Below are 15,170 nucleotides of genomic sequence, written 5' to 3' on the forward strand. Positions count from 1 at the left end.
CCATTAATAGACAGACAGCAATCATACAAAAGTCATGTCCTAGAAATTGTGGTGACAGTCACCCCTGGTACATCCACAGATACATGACTATATCTGGGCGTCTATGGCCAACTTTAGATACATTAATATATCTCACTAAACTAAACAGAATTACAAAAAGAATATGTGCATAATTTAGTGCATTTGTAAATGTTTTTGATTTAGTATAGGGTGGGGTATTTTAAACCTCTGTGACAAATAGTGACATGGCCATAAAAGCATTAAGCTAAAGATACAGCCACCATTGCTAACCATTAAATTGTAAGTAATAAAGGCACCATGGTGCTGTTTTAAAACACAACAAATGCAAACTTTAGTATTAGTGCATAAATATCTGAATATCAAAAAGCTGAATTTTCACACTATATCATTAAAGATTTCCATTTTGTGATCCTGTCAGCAGTCTTGTCTTTTTGGTTCCTTATTTCCAACCATGGAAATATGTGATACTGTGGTATTATTATCTGGAATTGCAGTGTTTGATGGAATCATTTTACCCTAAAAATGTCTCTCAAATGCGCCTCATTTGCTGTTTAAATAACACACATTGTTAAGTGACATTTGAATAAGATACAGAACATCTATATTTATTGGTACTTAGAAACAATGTGAAAAGTAACAGGTGTTGTTTATATTCTGTAGTATTCTTCTCCAACATTGTGCCTTGATAGTCCTTGAGTTGATCATAAATATTATGACGTTTCCACATAAAGCACATAGTCCAGATAGAAGCCTTAGACACACACTATAAATAAATATTTTTCTTTAATATAAATACTCAATCACTAGTAAGGTTTTATCGGTCATACTTGCTGCTGGAGAAGATACTGGGCCTTTGCTTAAGGAAACATATCTACATGATGAAAATAAAAGTCTTTGTGCAAAGGTACCAGCAGTTTATGGGGGGCGTAAATGCTCATGTATAGGGCAAGGCAACCCTAAATAAAAGTTTGCCCAATAAAACAAAACATAATTCTCAGCAGCTTTCAAATATACATTAATTCAACATTTTCAGTGATTTTAAAGTTATTTGTAAAAACAATTGCTATTGAAACAATATTGACTTGCAAAAGTCTTGGACTGTTCTGTTAAAGGAAAACTATACCCCCAAAATGAACACTTAAAGTGATACTGACACTAAAAAACTTTTTTTTAATATATGAATGTGCATTAAAAGTTACCTATAGGTGATGTTGATCATTTTTGCTGAGAGGTTTGTTTTTGTAAGTAATTGTTAGTTGAAGTGTCTAAACCTGACTGTTTTGCCAACCTGACTGTCCCTTCTCAGCCTGTCAGTTAGAGATTCTAATGCTAACAGACTCCTGCTGCACAAATATGGCAGCCCCCTCATTCAGGAACATGGGGCATCAGGCAGGTACTGTAAAAGCATTGTGCAAATACTTTATGTCAAAGTTATAAGTAGCTTTCAAAGGCAACATTATGACAGATGTAAAAAAGAGTTTAATCTCTGGTTTCAGTATCTCTTTAAGCAACAGATAGTTCATATCATATTAAGTGGCATATTAAAGAATCTTACCAAACTGGAATATATATTTAAGTAAATATTGCCCTTTTACATCTCTTGCTTTGAGCCACCATTTCGTGATGGTCTGTGTGCTGTCTCAGAGATCACCTGACCAGAAATACTTCAACTCTAACTGTAACAGGAAGAAGTGTGGAAGCAAAAGACACAACTCTGTCTGTTAATTGGCTCACGTGACCTAACATGTATGGTTTGTTGGTATGTTTGTGAGTACAGTGAATCCTACGATCCCAGGGGGCGGCCCTTATTTTTTTAAAATGGCAATTTTCTATGATTACCCAATGGCACATACTACTAGAAAAGTATATTATTATGAAAATGGTTTATTTACATGAAGCAGGATTTTACATATGAGCTGTTTTATGCAATATCTTTTTATAGAGACCTACATTGTTTGGGGGGTATAGTTTTCCTTTAATCAGCTGCCTTGTCTTACATTGTTTCAACAGTCTTAGACAACAGAGCAGAGAATAGAAAGGGACAGACAAACATTGTTTTAATGGCTTTACAAATACAAAAATAACTTGAAAACCATAGAAAATGTTTGATGAATGTATATCGCAAAGTTGCTTAGAATAATGGTTTCTTTTATGAGGCAAATTTTTATTTTGTGGTTGACTTGCCCTTACACAACCTGATTTATACTGGCAGAATTCTAAAAATGTCTAGGTAATTTATAGGTACAATTGTGCTTTTTATTCTGATTTTGTTAGTTGTGGGATATTTTTCGACATTTGTCTGCAGTATGTTTACAGGTGTTGTCCCATTTAGGGCACCATAACTGTTTTGTCAAGCATGTGGTTCAAAATATGTGTGTTCATGGTTATCTAGAAACTAGATAGGAGCAGTGTTTGCTTTCTCTTATGTCTGAATTTTGTGCATCTCCATTAAATGAGAACTAACCCCTAAAAATTAATATGGCTAAAAATGCTTTATTTTATATACTGAACTTATTGAACCAGCCTAAAGGTTCAGCATCTCTATAGAAGTAATAATCCAGGCCTTCAACGTTTGGAAGGCCATCCATTTTGAATCTTATTAGGAGTGTCAGTGACACTCACATGCTCAGTGTGCTCTGGGTAGCTGCTAGGAAGCTAAACTTAAGAGTCTTCACAAATCACCAAGCAGACAATTAGGGTTGCCTGTCATATAAGCTGATGCTACATCGCTGATCATTCAATTCTGGTGCTAATTGAACCAGCTTTATATATTTATGTATGTATATTCATTATATTGTGCATCGGTCCCTAAGCTAAGTTTGAAGTAAATCCGCAGAAAAGTAGACAGGGAGCTACTGGCGGTATCTATAGATACCTTTGCTGCTAAAAGGCTGTGGTTTCCTTGGGCTAGTAAAAAAGCCCACAGTAACGTAACTAGCCTGGCCCCCCACCCCCCTCCAGAAGTTAACTTCTTGTTGGCTACATGATTGTGGGAACTGCCGCCAGGCTCTGAAGGGGTGTGGGCCCTTGTGCAATCGCACCTCCTGCTCCCCTGGTAGTTCCGCCACTGGAAGCCCAAAACATAATGTACAACATTTATGCCCATCTTCTTTAATTAAGCTTTACTTCTAAGTGTAGTAACAGCCAAATGATATGTGCATTTTGTCTTTCCTTGTTAATGCACTGCTATACTGTATATCAAAAAGGTGCTTCCATGCTCCTTCCCTACTGAAGCTTTAGATTAAGGAGAGAACTCCAATTACACATACAATTTCAACCAAATAAGCAAATATGTATAATTTGATAACAAATAGAAATAAGCCATGAACAGTGCCATCAAAGATACTTCTCCAAGAACTTTACTTTTCATTATACAAAGAAAAAATCATAAATCTTTCTGTTCTCTGGGTTTACCTCTTAAAGGGGACCCGTCCCCCGAAAAAATTATTCCAAATCCTATTGTATCACGTTTGTCAAGCAATATAAACTTTAATTCCACTATATAAATTATTTGAATCTTGTTTCCTTCGGTCTGGGAATTCATAATTATAGCAAGCAGGCAGGAGCCATTTTGTGGACTTTGCTATTAAGGCAAGCCTTGCATGATCTCAAAATCTTGTTTGTGCACCAAAATGGGGGACCTGATGTCCATCCCCATGCACTGGCTACACAATTAAATGGTTAAGAGAGAGGCAGAATGTGGGGATAGCAGTGACAACTAGTAAGTGCTGAATGGAAAGTGAAAGTAATTGCCTGCCCCTCCTCTATGCCTAGAGGCATAGAGGAGGGGCAGACAATAGTTGATTGACAGCTGAGATTTTTAATTGCGTTTACAACAGCTATGAATGCTGTAATAAAAAAAAGAATTTGGATTTCATGTTTAATTTGAAAAGGACTTTTATTATACTGCTTTTTATGTCTGGGTGACAGGTCCCCTTTAAACTAACAGGAGTCTTCTCCAGATTTTTCAATCAGCATGCTTGCAACTTTGTTTCAAGATTAAAGATACAGTTAAAAGCCAGACAATGATTTCTATTACAATTACAATTACAAATAATTGTTAAAACCGAAAATGTTTAATGTATATTGGACAGTTTATTTGCATTAGATGTTCATTAATTATATAAAAAATTGATTTTGGATGCAGAACCCCCTTCAATTACAGATATTATTCATTCTGGCATCTGTCAACAGACAACTGCACAGTATTTTGTAATGTTGAGAAAAAAATTTAAATCAAAAGTTCCATTTATATGTTTTCTGATGCACATCACTTATTTTACCAAAAATGTGATGGTGCAATGAGGCAGAAGGCCAAGCTTAAATCTCAGAGAGCTTATTCAGCATAAAAAAAAAAAAAATAGCATCAGGCATGTTATCAAAAAGAAATCAGCATTAACCTGACACATTACCCTAAATAAAAATAAACACACAGAGAAACAAGCATGTCTGTATTAACACTCATTTAATCCGACTGATTGAATTGGAACACAGTTGACAGAAAAACTTTTGCATAATTCTTTGAGTTTCCAAAAATTAACAAAGTTAAGGAGATTTGAAATTGTATTTCCTGATATATTGAAAAACAGCATATTTAGCATTTATTGTGGGCATCATTGCTGCAGAAGAAAAAGCTGCTTCTGTTGTAAGGTATTCTGACATTGGGGGTCATTTATCCATTAGTTACCCATGGCAATCAATCGAACTGTTGCATTCATTGTTCTACCTGTAGCTGCCTGAAAAAAGCCAATCACTGATTGGTTGCTATTGGTGACTGCCCACGTGCAAATTTGCCCAGTGTTGATAAATGAGCTCCATTGTGTTTAAAGGAATTGTTCTGTATACAAATAAAACTAAAAAATTAAAATAAAAAAATAAGTTAGTTAGCCAAAAATGTAATGTATAAAGACTGGAGTGACTGGATAGCTAACATAATAGCCAGAACACTACTTCCTGCTTCATAGCTCTCTTGGTTTACACTGATTGGTTACCAGGCAGTAACCAATCAGTGACTTGAGGAGGGGGCACATAGGTCATAACTGATTGCTTTTGAATCTGAGCTGCATGCTGAGGATCTATTGCAAACTCACTGAACAGTGTTGTCCAATGTGGCCCCCCTTTAAGTCGCAGATTAACAAAGGGGGTATTTATCAAAGGTTGAATTTTAGAGTAATGTGCATTTTTTAAAACTCTAATAAATTTGATTTTATTCACAATTTGAATGGTATGTTATTTATGAAAAAATCTGAACGTCTAAAATTTGATCGAACAGTCCCGACACAAAAACTAAAATTAAATTTGATTCGAGTCTACAATTTTCTGGGTCTCATCTGTGGCTAACACTGTACAACACTCTGCCATCATTAAAGATAAAACCTGTTGAGAGGTAGGTGTGTTTGACCATTATGCTTTACCCACACACACATTATGAGTGCCCAGAGCCCTTCATTTTTCCATATACAAAACTAAAACAAAATATATACAAAACAAAACAAAAATGGGTAGAGGGCACACCAATTATATGAGAAAAGCAAAGCATGAACAAATTGAAAGTGTAACCAGGCCCCAAACCACTTCCATAAAGTTGTCACAAATGCTCTATTGTAAATAATTAGGACTTACACACAAAAGCTGGCTTCACTAGGGTGACTAGAACAGTTCTTGGAGGTTCTTCCTTAAAGCCAGTTAATGAGACATATGGAAGGAACAAAACATCTTATCTCATGAATTGGACAGATGAAGGGGGTGATACACTACTGAAGTCACTTGAACTGCCTGGAATAGCTGTACAAGTGATGGGCTCATTGAGTGTTCTTGGAACAGCTCAAAAAGAATGTTCATATCACCTTTAAATGAGATAAAATGTAATATTTGCATTACTTATGAATCAGCCAGCTAAGATGAAGAAGTTCCATCCACTTAATTATGTTTAATGGGTTATTTTCTCATAAAATCTTTTTTTTCCCCTAATAATTATATATCGTAGTAGAGATTAATATTAATGATCCTTACTCCATTTTTTTTATCTGATAAAATAGATATGAATTAAGACGAAATGTCTTCTTTATCTAAAAGATTTCTCCCCTTTTGCGATTTATCATTGTGATTAGTCTCTCAAGCTTCCTGCAAATCAAAAGCATAATTGGGTTTCTGAGGACAGATAGATTAGGCAGAAAAATCGTTTGCTCTGGACACATTTAACAGCAGTGTCAGACAACTGAGAGCTTCAAACTGTCTTACTACACAGACATACAGCTAGCTAACATAAGGAAACCATTCCAAAATAATCATTTTGTGCACTCTTACGGAAGCTGTTATCATTGTGTAACATATTGTGTAAGCACCAGAAATTAAAACTGGCAAAATGATTGACATTTGTCTAACTTGCATAAGTATGTATTTTCTTATGAATAACTCCCTAGAAGTTTTTGATCACTCTCTTTTTTATGATATTCTACAAACTTGATTGCTAAGCTACTGATAAAAGCTGCACCAGCCTGCAGAACAAACATTATACAGGTATGGGACCTGTTTCCGGATAATGGATCTTTCCGCAGTTTGGATCTTCATACCTTAAGTCTACTAGAAAATCTTGTAAACAATAAATAAACCCAATAGGCTGGTTCTGCTTACAATAAAGAATAATTATATGTACAAGGTACTGTTTTATTATTATTATTATTATTATTATTATTATTATTAAATACTTATTTAAAATTTGGATTATTTGGATTAAATGGAGTCTATGGGAGACAGCGATTCCCTAATTTGGAGCTCTCTGGATAATGGTTTTCCGGATAACATTTCCCATACCTGTATAATAATACTGTCACCTCCTGTACATGTTTCTTAATGGACACGCATTCTCACCTTCCATAGAACACCTACAAAGAACTACTGTACATGACTGAGTAAAGTAAATGGATCACAAGCTTCACTCACTCTATGATGCCTCTCTCTATATTGACTAAAGTTCTAGGGGCAGATTTACATAGGGTCGAATATCGAGGGTTAATTAACCCTCGATATTCGACTGTCGAATGTAAATCCTTTGAATATCAAAGTCGAAGGATTCACAGCAAATAGTTCGATCGAAAAATCGTTCGATTCGAAGGATTTTAATCCATCGATCTAAAGATTTTTCTTAGACCAAAAAAAATTGGAACCTTCCCCATAGGCTAACATTGACTTTGGTAGGTTTCAGGTGGCGAACTAGGGGGTCGAAGTTTTTTTTTTAAAGAGACAGTACTTCGACTATCGAATGGTCGAAAATTCGAATGATTTTCAGTTCGAATCGTTCGATTCGAAGTCGTAGTCGAAATTCGAAGTAGCCAATTCGATGGTCGAAGTAGCCAAAAAAACCATTCGAAATTCTAAGTTTTTTTTTTCTTCTATTCCTTCACTCGAACTAAGTAAATGGGCTCCTTAGTATTGCATAGGTGGGATGTTCTTAAACATTATTTAATAAAGGTAGAAAAGAAAAAATAGATGGTTTTATCCTGTGCTAAAATAACACAATTCCTATAGGAAAAGTGCCCAGAAACAATTTCTCATTCTCTTTATTTACTGTTTTTCCTAGTAAGGAAGATGGAGAAAATGTTGAAGAAGCCGGAGCACTAAACATAAACCCTGCACTGCTGATCACTGCTACCACTGCAGCAGATTCTGAAACCAAGACAGCTCTTCAAGAGAACACATCTACCGAAATAAGTCAAAATCACACATCTACAGTAACAGAAAAGCATGACAATCCTAAAGAAAGTGATTTGGAAGAGGCGGCGAGTAGTGACCAACGGTCAGCAAATTCTACGCTGGAGACTGGTGCCACAATAGAAGTGGAACCATCCCCAGCCCAGGTCAATGAGAAGGACTTAGCTAAAACAGTTACCTATTCCCAGATTATGAAAGAAGGAAGAAGATTTAATATTGATTTAGTGGCAAAGGTGGGATTATATTAACCTAATAATGTAGTATTTTTTTCTTTATTGTTTATGTCATTGTAGTTGGAAAAATGCAGACTTTCCGTTAAAAATTATTGGGACTGTGTAATTCAGTAAAAGCATTTCTGAATTTAATATCCTATAGTGACATCAAGTTTTCCAGACATGGGTGAGAATATGTGTGCAGTTGATCTTGATGCAGTAGTCATGCTTCGAGATGCTCTCAGGCTGAAAGTGTAAAGTGCTAGTTTGCCAGGTTCAGATCTTTATTTTTTAACTTTAAACATACGGTAATTATGTTTTATTTTATTCTTTTCAACCAGACTTCTAAGATTTCAAATTAAGAGCAATTACAGTATATGAAAGACTGTCAGGTTTACAGAGATGTAAGCTTTCCAAATACGTATTTATTTATTAGGGTGTTAGGTCTCAGGGCTGCTGCTTAGGTATTAACGCTCAATTAATCAGAATGATGTTTTTCTGCTCAATGCAGTCGAATGCATTCTGGAAGTTGATACCATTATCTGCTTTGATAAATATTTTAATTAGTTAAGGACTTTCCTGTTTGAAAGAAAAAAATCTTTTGCTTCAAGTTTGGAAGGGATAACTTTCAAAAAAGCTTACACAAGATTTTATTTTGCAGTATGCACAAATACAAAGCTACATTAATTCATTTTTATAAAACAGGTATGGGATCCGTTATCCACAAAGCCATTGTCCAGAAAGCTCTGAATTATGGATTGCCTGTCTCCCATAGACTCCTTTTTATCCAAATAATGCAGATTTTTAAAATGATTTTCTTTTTCTCTGTAATAATAAAACAGTACCGTGTACTTGATCCCAACTAAGATAGTTTGTAGTAGGAAGCAAAACCAGCCTATTGGGTTTATTAAATGTTTACATGATTTTCTAGTAGACTTAAGGTATGAAGATCCAAATTATGGCAAGATCTGTTATCCAGAAAACCCCAGGTGCCGAGCATTCTGGATAACAGGTCCCATACCTGTACTATATGGGGCAGATTTATCAAGGGTCGAATAGTAAATTTGAATTTTCGAGTGCCAAAATTCACACATTCTAATTTTAATCCCTCTATTCGAATGTAAATTTGAATGTGAGATGTATCACCCCTCGACCATGGAAGCAATCCTAATTCAAATATTCGCCACCTAAAACCTGCCAAGTACATGTACAAGTCAAGGTCAGAGGTCCATTGAGTCATTTGGAGATGTTAATAGCCTTTGTGCGAATCGAATACAAACCAAATACGATTCAAATTTTTGGGTCGGAACCGTTCAATCGAATATTAGCCATTCAAATTTTTTCTTAAATAACCTCCCTGTCGAATTGTGAGTATATTCCAATTGAAAAAAATCACATGAATTAGAAATTTGACCATTGATAAATGGGCCTCTAAATGTATAAATACTAAAAGTAATAGCACTGGTATACTTTAACTGACTAATCAGTATAGAAACTACAGATTTATGTTAATTTTGAAGTGTTGGAAATTTAGGGGCACATTTACTAAGTTCGAGTGAAGGATTAGAATAAAAAATACTTTGAATTTCAAAGTTTTTTTTTGGCTACTTTGACCATCCAATTGGCTACTTCGACCTTCGACTACGACTTCGAATCGAAAGATTCGAACTAAAAATCGTTCGACTTTTCGACCATTCGATAATCGAAGTACTGTCTCTTTTAATAAAACTTCGACCACCTACTTCGTCACCTAATACCTACCGAGCACCAATGTTAGCCTGTGGGGAAGGTCCCCATAGGCAATTTGGGATCGAAGGAAAATCGTTCGATCGATGGATTAAAATCGTTCGATTGAACAATTTTTCCTACGATCATTCAAACGAACGAATTGCGGTAAATCCATCAACTTCGATATTCGAAGGCCGAATATCGAGGGTTAATTAACCCCCGATATTCGACCAATAGTAAATGTGCCCCTTAGTCATTCCCAAACAAATGTACTCATAGTAAGTTCATAATTTTAGGTCTCTGACAAGCATAATAATAAACTGGGGTAATTGGATTTATGACATGATCATTGTAGATATGTCTTTTAACTTCTCAGCTAATTTCCTCATGTATTGTCTCCTGCTTTTTACTCTACTCCATTTCTGCTAAGTGAAGCTAAACTTGCCATAGTAAGGACTGCTGACATTTTCAAATGAGTCAGAGAATATATTTAGGGAGATGCAGAAATATACAGTTTAGAAATATATGCAATAGCTTTAAGTATAAAAATCCCTATATAATGGTATTTATGCCATTATTGGGATATATATAACCAGATACATGCCCCCTCCCCTTTTATTTTAAGCCAAGTCGTTTTTTGTTGTAAACCATGTACAAACAATCATAGGATAAGGAGCAAACATTTTTTTCTAATCTCATGTAACCCATAAAATTATTTTATTGGTTTAAAAAAAATACAGTATCTTTTGTTGTTTACAGGCATAAATAGGGTTGCTACCCTTTCTGCAAAAAAATACCAGCCTTCCTATATTCTTGCCGTTTTTTCCTATTAATAACAATGGCATCAAGCATCAGTTTTACCGGCCAGATGGCAAACCCTAGACATAAATAGAAATATTTTGTCTAATGTGTCTCTCACACTTGTTTCAGCTTTGCAATATTCACTGCTTTGCACATGAACTGCAATGTAATAGGAATTCAGGACATAGTAACACTTAATTTGCACTAATAAAAAGGCACATGTACAGATGCATTAACCCTTAATGTGCCTTGCAAAGTAAATTTTGTGTAAACACAAAATTAGCTTTGTGCCAGCTCAGTAGACTATAAGTTTTGATTTTCTTCTTCAAGTCCAACTTTTTGGTGTTGGCATCACACAGCAGGGGAAGAGCAAACAAAAAGTTAAACCTTTATATACATAAAGAAACCACTATAAACAACATTAATACAACAACTTGGATTATAGCTTTTCTCTTGCAAAGAGGACACACATTTTAAAAGACATCTATTCATTACAAGCCATATAATCAGAGCACGTATTAAAACCATTTTAGAACCATGTTGCAAACTCTTCCTAAAATGCCTGTTTTGATATATTTTATGTTTTTTTTTCTGAAACAGTTTCTGTATTCCCGAGGCCTGTTAATTGAGCTGCTCATCAAATCAAATGTTAGCCGTTACACTGAGTTTAAGAATGTTACCCGGATTTTAACTTATCACGATGGAAAAATTGAGCAGGTTGGTTGCCCTATTTTTACTTATGGCGAGGTTTTTTTATGCAGTGTGTTACAGCTTGCTTTCTTGTGAGCTAAGAACTAATCATCTAGATTTCAGCTGTTTTATTTCCTTATATATTTGCTATTGGCTCCCTGGTTATATTGCAATGCATGAAGTTACAGCAACACTACACTCAGCATTGTCCATATTTAATATTATTATATAGCACCCTTAATAAATATATGTATGTATCAGTCTATTGAATGCATTAAAGTGTTGATGTTATATTTTTAGAGACTGTACTGAAAAATATATTACTCATAATCACTAACCTTGCAAAAATAAGTAAATTTTTTACTGCACCTTTTATACACGCAGCAAGATTGTGAATGCCAAACTTCATGTGCAGGTATAGTATCTTGAATCTAGCTATTCAGAAAGCTCTGAATTACAGGAATGACAACTCTCACAGTCCATTTTAGAAAATACAGGTATAGGACCCGTTATCCGGAAATCCGTTATCCAGAGATCTCCAAACTACGGAAAGGCCATCTCCCATAGACTCTATTTTATCCAAATAATCCAATTTTTAAAAAGGATTTTCTTCTTCTCTGTAAAAAATGAAACAGTACTTTGTATTTGCTCCACACTAAGATACAATTAAGCCTTATTGGAAGCAAAACCAGCCTTTTAGGTTTATTTAATTTTTAAATGATTTTCTAGTGAACTTAAGGCACGAAGATCCAAATTACGGAAAGATCCATTATCTGAAAAAAACCCAGGTCCTGAGCATTCTGAATAATAGATCCCATACCTGTAATCACATTTGTAAAAATGATCTTCTTTATCTAGATATGAATAAAATAGTATGTTGTCATACCTCCCAACATTTGAGAAAGTGGGACAAAAAGTGCTGACACGCATCACTGCAAACTTTTTTGTGACCCCTAAATACCACATCCATTTTCCACAGTCAGACAAATATTTCTTTAGACTGGTCATAAATAATAAATCCTGAAGGCTTGGGTGAATCCGTTTTGATCAATATTTATCAAATCAATTGAACTCGCCTATAAAATTGATCTGGAGTTTTATTCAATGCAAGAAAATGTTTCATCTGCAGTATTCTCAGATTGATATTTGGTAAATTGTCCCATATAGTGTAATTTTTCAGTGAAACAAGCAAATATTTACCAGCTATGGCTAAAGATTCAGGTTGTAATCAAAAGCACAAGAGGACTGTGGGAATGCTCCAAGGTGGTAAATAGAACATTTTCTAATTGGACCAGTGTTGTTAGTGGAGTACCCCAGGGCTCTGTACTAGGTCCCTTGCTTTTCAACTTGTTTATTAATGACCTGGAGGTGGGCATTGAAAGTACTGTTTCTATTTTTGCAGATGATTCTAAATTGTGCAGAACTATAGTTCCATGCAGGATGCTGCCACTTTGCAGAGTGATTTGTCTAAATTGGAAAACTGGGCAGCAAACTGGAAAGGTTCAATGTTGATAAATGCAAGGTTATACACTTTGGCAAAAATAATATAAATGCAAGTTTTACACTAAATGGCAGTGTGTTGGGAGTTTCCTTAAATGAGAAGGATCTAGGGGTCTTTGTAGATAACAAGTTGTCTAATTCTGGGCAGTGTCATTCTGTGGCTACTAAAGCAAATAAAGTTCTGTCTTGCATAGAAAAGGGCATTAACTCAAGGGATGAAAACATAATTATGCCTCTTTATAGGTCCCTGGTGAGGCCTCATCTGGAGTATGCAGTGCAGTTTTGGACTCCAGTCCTTAAGAGGGATATAAATGAGCTGGAGAGAGTGCAGAGACGTGCAACTAAACTGGTTAGAGGGATGGAAGACTTAAATTATGAGGGTAGACTGTCAAGGTTGGGGTTGTTTTCTCTGGAAAAAAAGGTGCTTGCGAGGGGACATGATTACACTTTACAAGTACATTAGAGGACATTATAGACAAATAGCAGGGGACCTTTTTACCCATAAAGTGGATCACCGTACCAGAGGCCACCCCTTTAGACTAGAAGAAAAGAACTTTCATTTGAAGCAACGTAGGGGGTTCTTCACAGTCAGGACAGTGAGGTTGTGGAATGCATTGCCGGTTGATGTTGTGATGGCTGATTCAGTTAATGCCTTTAAGAATGGCTTGGATGATTTTTTGGACAGACATAATATCAAAGGCTATTGTAATACTAAGCTCTATAGTTAGTATAGATATGGGTATATAGAATTTAATTAAAAGTAGGGAGGGGTGTGTGTATGGATGCTGGGTTTTCATTTGGAGGGGTTGAACTTGATGGACTTTGTCTTTTTTCAACCCAATTTAACTATGTAACTGTGTAAGTCCAATTAAAATATAAGTAAAGTTTAATGGATTTGCTGCTTAAAACTGACCTAAAGAAGCTGGGGCACAATCCATGGCCCCAGTACTAGTTATTTATGCTTATGCAAGTGCATAGAGCTACTATTACTTTATTTAGTAACATGTTTATGATGATTAAACTGTCAAGCCACCATACCACATCAAGGTAAGCCCCATACGGTGGACCCATATATTTATTTTGGTCATATTTATCATAGACTTGCACCTTCCTGCTTGGTTGGATTGTCATGAAGAAGAATATCTCTTGACCAAAACATTGGCTTTGAGGCTGATCTTCCCCCTCTGTGGATTTTGTAAGGGACAGATCTGCAAGACCAAACCCCTTTTTTAATGCATACAGCCACTTTTAGCAGGGATGGTGTGCTGCAACCACATAGAAGTGTAACACACCTTCCTGCTGAAAGACTGTAATTAAGCCCATTAGTAACAGGGGTTTTATTGGAGCAATCAAAATCAAATCAAGGTTTATGATTAGCAAATAACCAGTATGTGATGTCCCTTGAAGTAAGTCTGCTGGAGAGCTGGAAATACTTTACTTCATTCATAAAGCTGTATCTATTTAACTATACCCTAGTACTTCACTTTACCTTCAATTTTGACACCATGTACATTTATAAGATTTAAAAATGATCTTCTGAGGCTGGAGGGAAGTGAAGTGACTGTCAAAGTAGTAATTGAAATGTCATTAAGGCAGTAAAGAGTCACAGACATGTACTCTTTAGTAGTTCTTACCAGTGTAAGTTAGTTTTCACAAAACAAGGATTGAATACTTCTGCAAATCTCTTCTGTTTTTTATACTTTTTTTTTAAATACCTTTTTATACTTTTTTTTTTTTAAATACCTTTTTATACTTTTTATTTTAATATATTTTTCTAACCTAAATCTGTGAAAAATTTAAGTATTTTTGAGGTTTTGAGCTTTAAAACAGTATCATACGATTTTCAGTTTTGTCCTACAATACAACTGAATTGACCAAAGCTGTGAAGCTTTCGCATGACATTTTAAATAGAGCATCATTTCATTACTAAACATGACAACTCTGTTATCATCCTATAATCAGCAAAAGGTTTGTTGGTTTTGCTACAACAAAGCAAACAGGCACGTTTGAAATAAACATTCAATATTTTCAACTTTTGTGAACTGTTTTTGAAAATAACATTTTCTTTGAGCCACAGGTTCAACAAGAAATTGCTTGTAACTATATGTTTGTCTTTGACAGGTACCTTGTTCAAGAGCAGATGTATTTGCTAGTAAACAACTTTCTATGGTAGAAAAGAGGATATTGATGAAATTTCTAATGCACTATGTAGACTATGAGCTTCATCCCGAAGACTATCAAGGTGCAGTAGATTGTTCTGATTTAATAATGAATTGACTTACATCTGAACCAGATTAGATTGTTCTTTTTTGTATATTGAAACATGGCAAAATCTGACATCTCTGTCAAGATATAGAATTTACTGAGCAGTTCCATCACAATATAGGAGCAAGCTTTAATTTTCCTTCACATATTACATAGGAATTAAACACTAATTATTTATCCTTACTTAGAACAATGACATGCTTCTATTTATCAGCCAGAGTTTTGTTCCGGCTACACAATGCC

The 15,170-nt window shown here is 35.1% G+C and overlaps 1 protein-coding gene across 1 annotated transcript in view; it reads left to right on the forward strand.

Annotated features, from left to right (window-relative positions):
• The window catches only part of chm.S (choroideremia (Rab escort protein 1) S homeolog), an 88,388-nt gene that overhangs the window by 15,474 nt on the left and 57,744 nt on the right, over positions 1-15,170 (forward strand). The window contains exons 5-7 of the mRNA XM_018233059.2: positions 7,601-7,964; positions 11,073-11,189; positions 14,784-14,904. Coding sequence (XP_018088548.1) covers positions 7,601-7,964; positions 11,073-11,189; positions 14,784-14,904 — 602 coding nt within the window. The remainder of the gene's footprint in view (positions 1-7,600; positions 7,965-11,072; positions 11,190-14,783; positions 14,905-15,170) is intronic.

Source organism: Xenopus laevis, chromosome 8S (assembly GCF_017654675.1).
Source record: "Xenopus laevis strain J_2021 chromosome 8S, Xenopus_laevis_v10.1, whole genome shotgun sequence".
NCBI lineage: Eukaryota > Metazoa > Chordata > Amphibia > Anura > Pipidae > Xenopus > Xenopus laevis.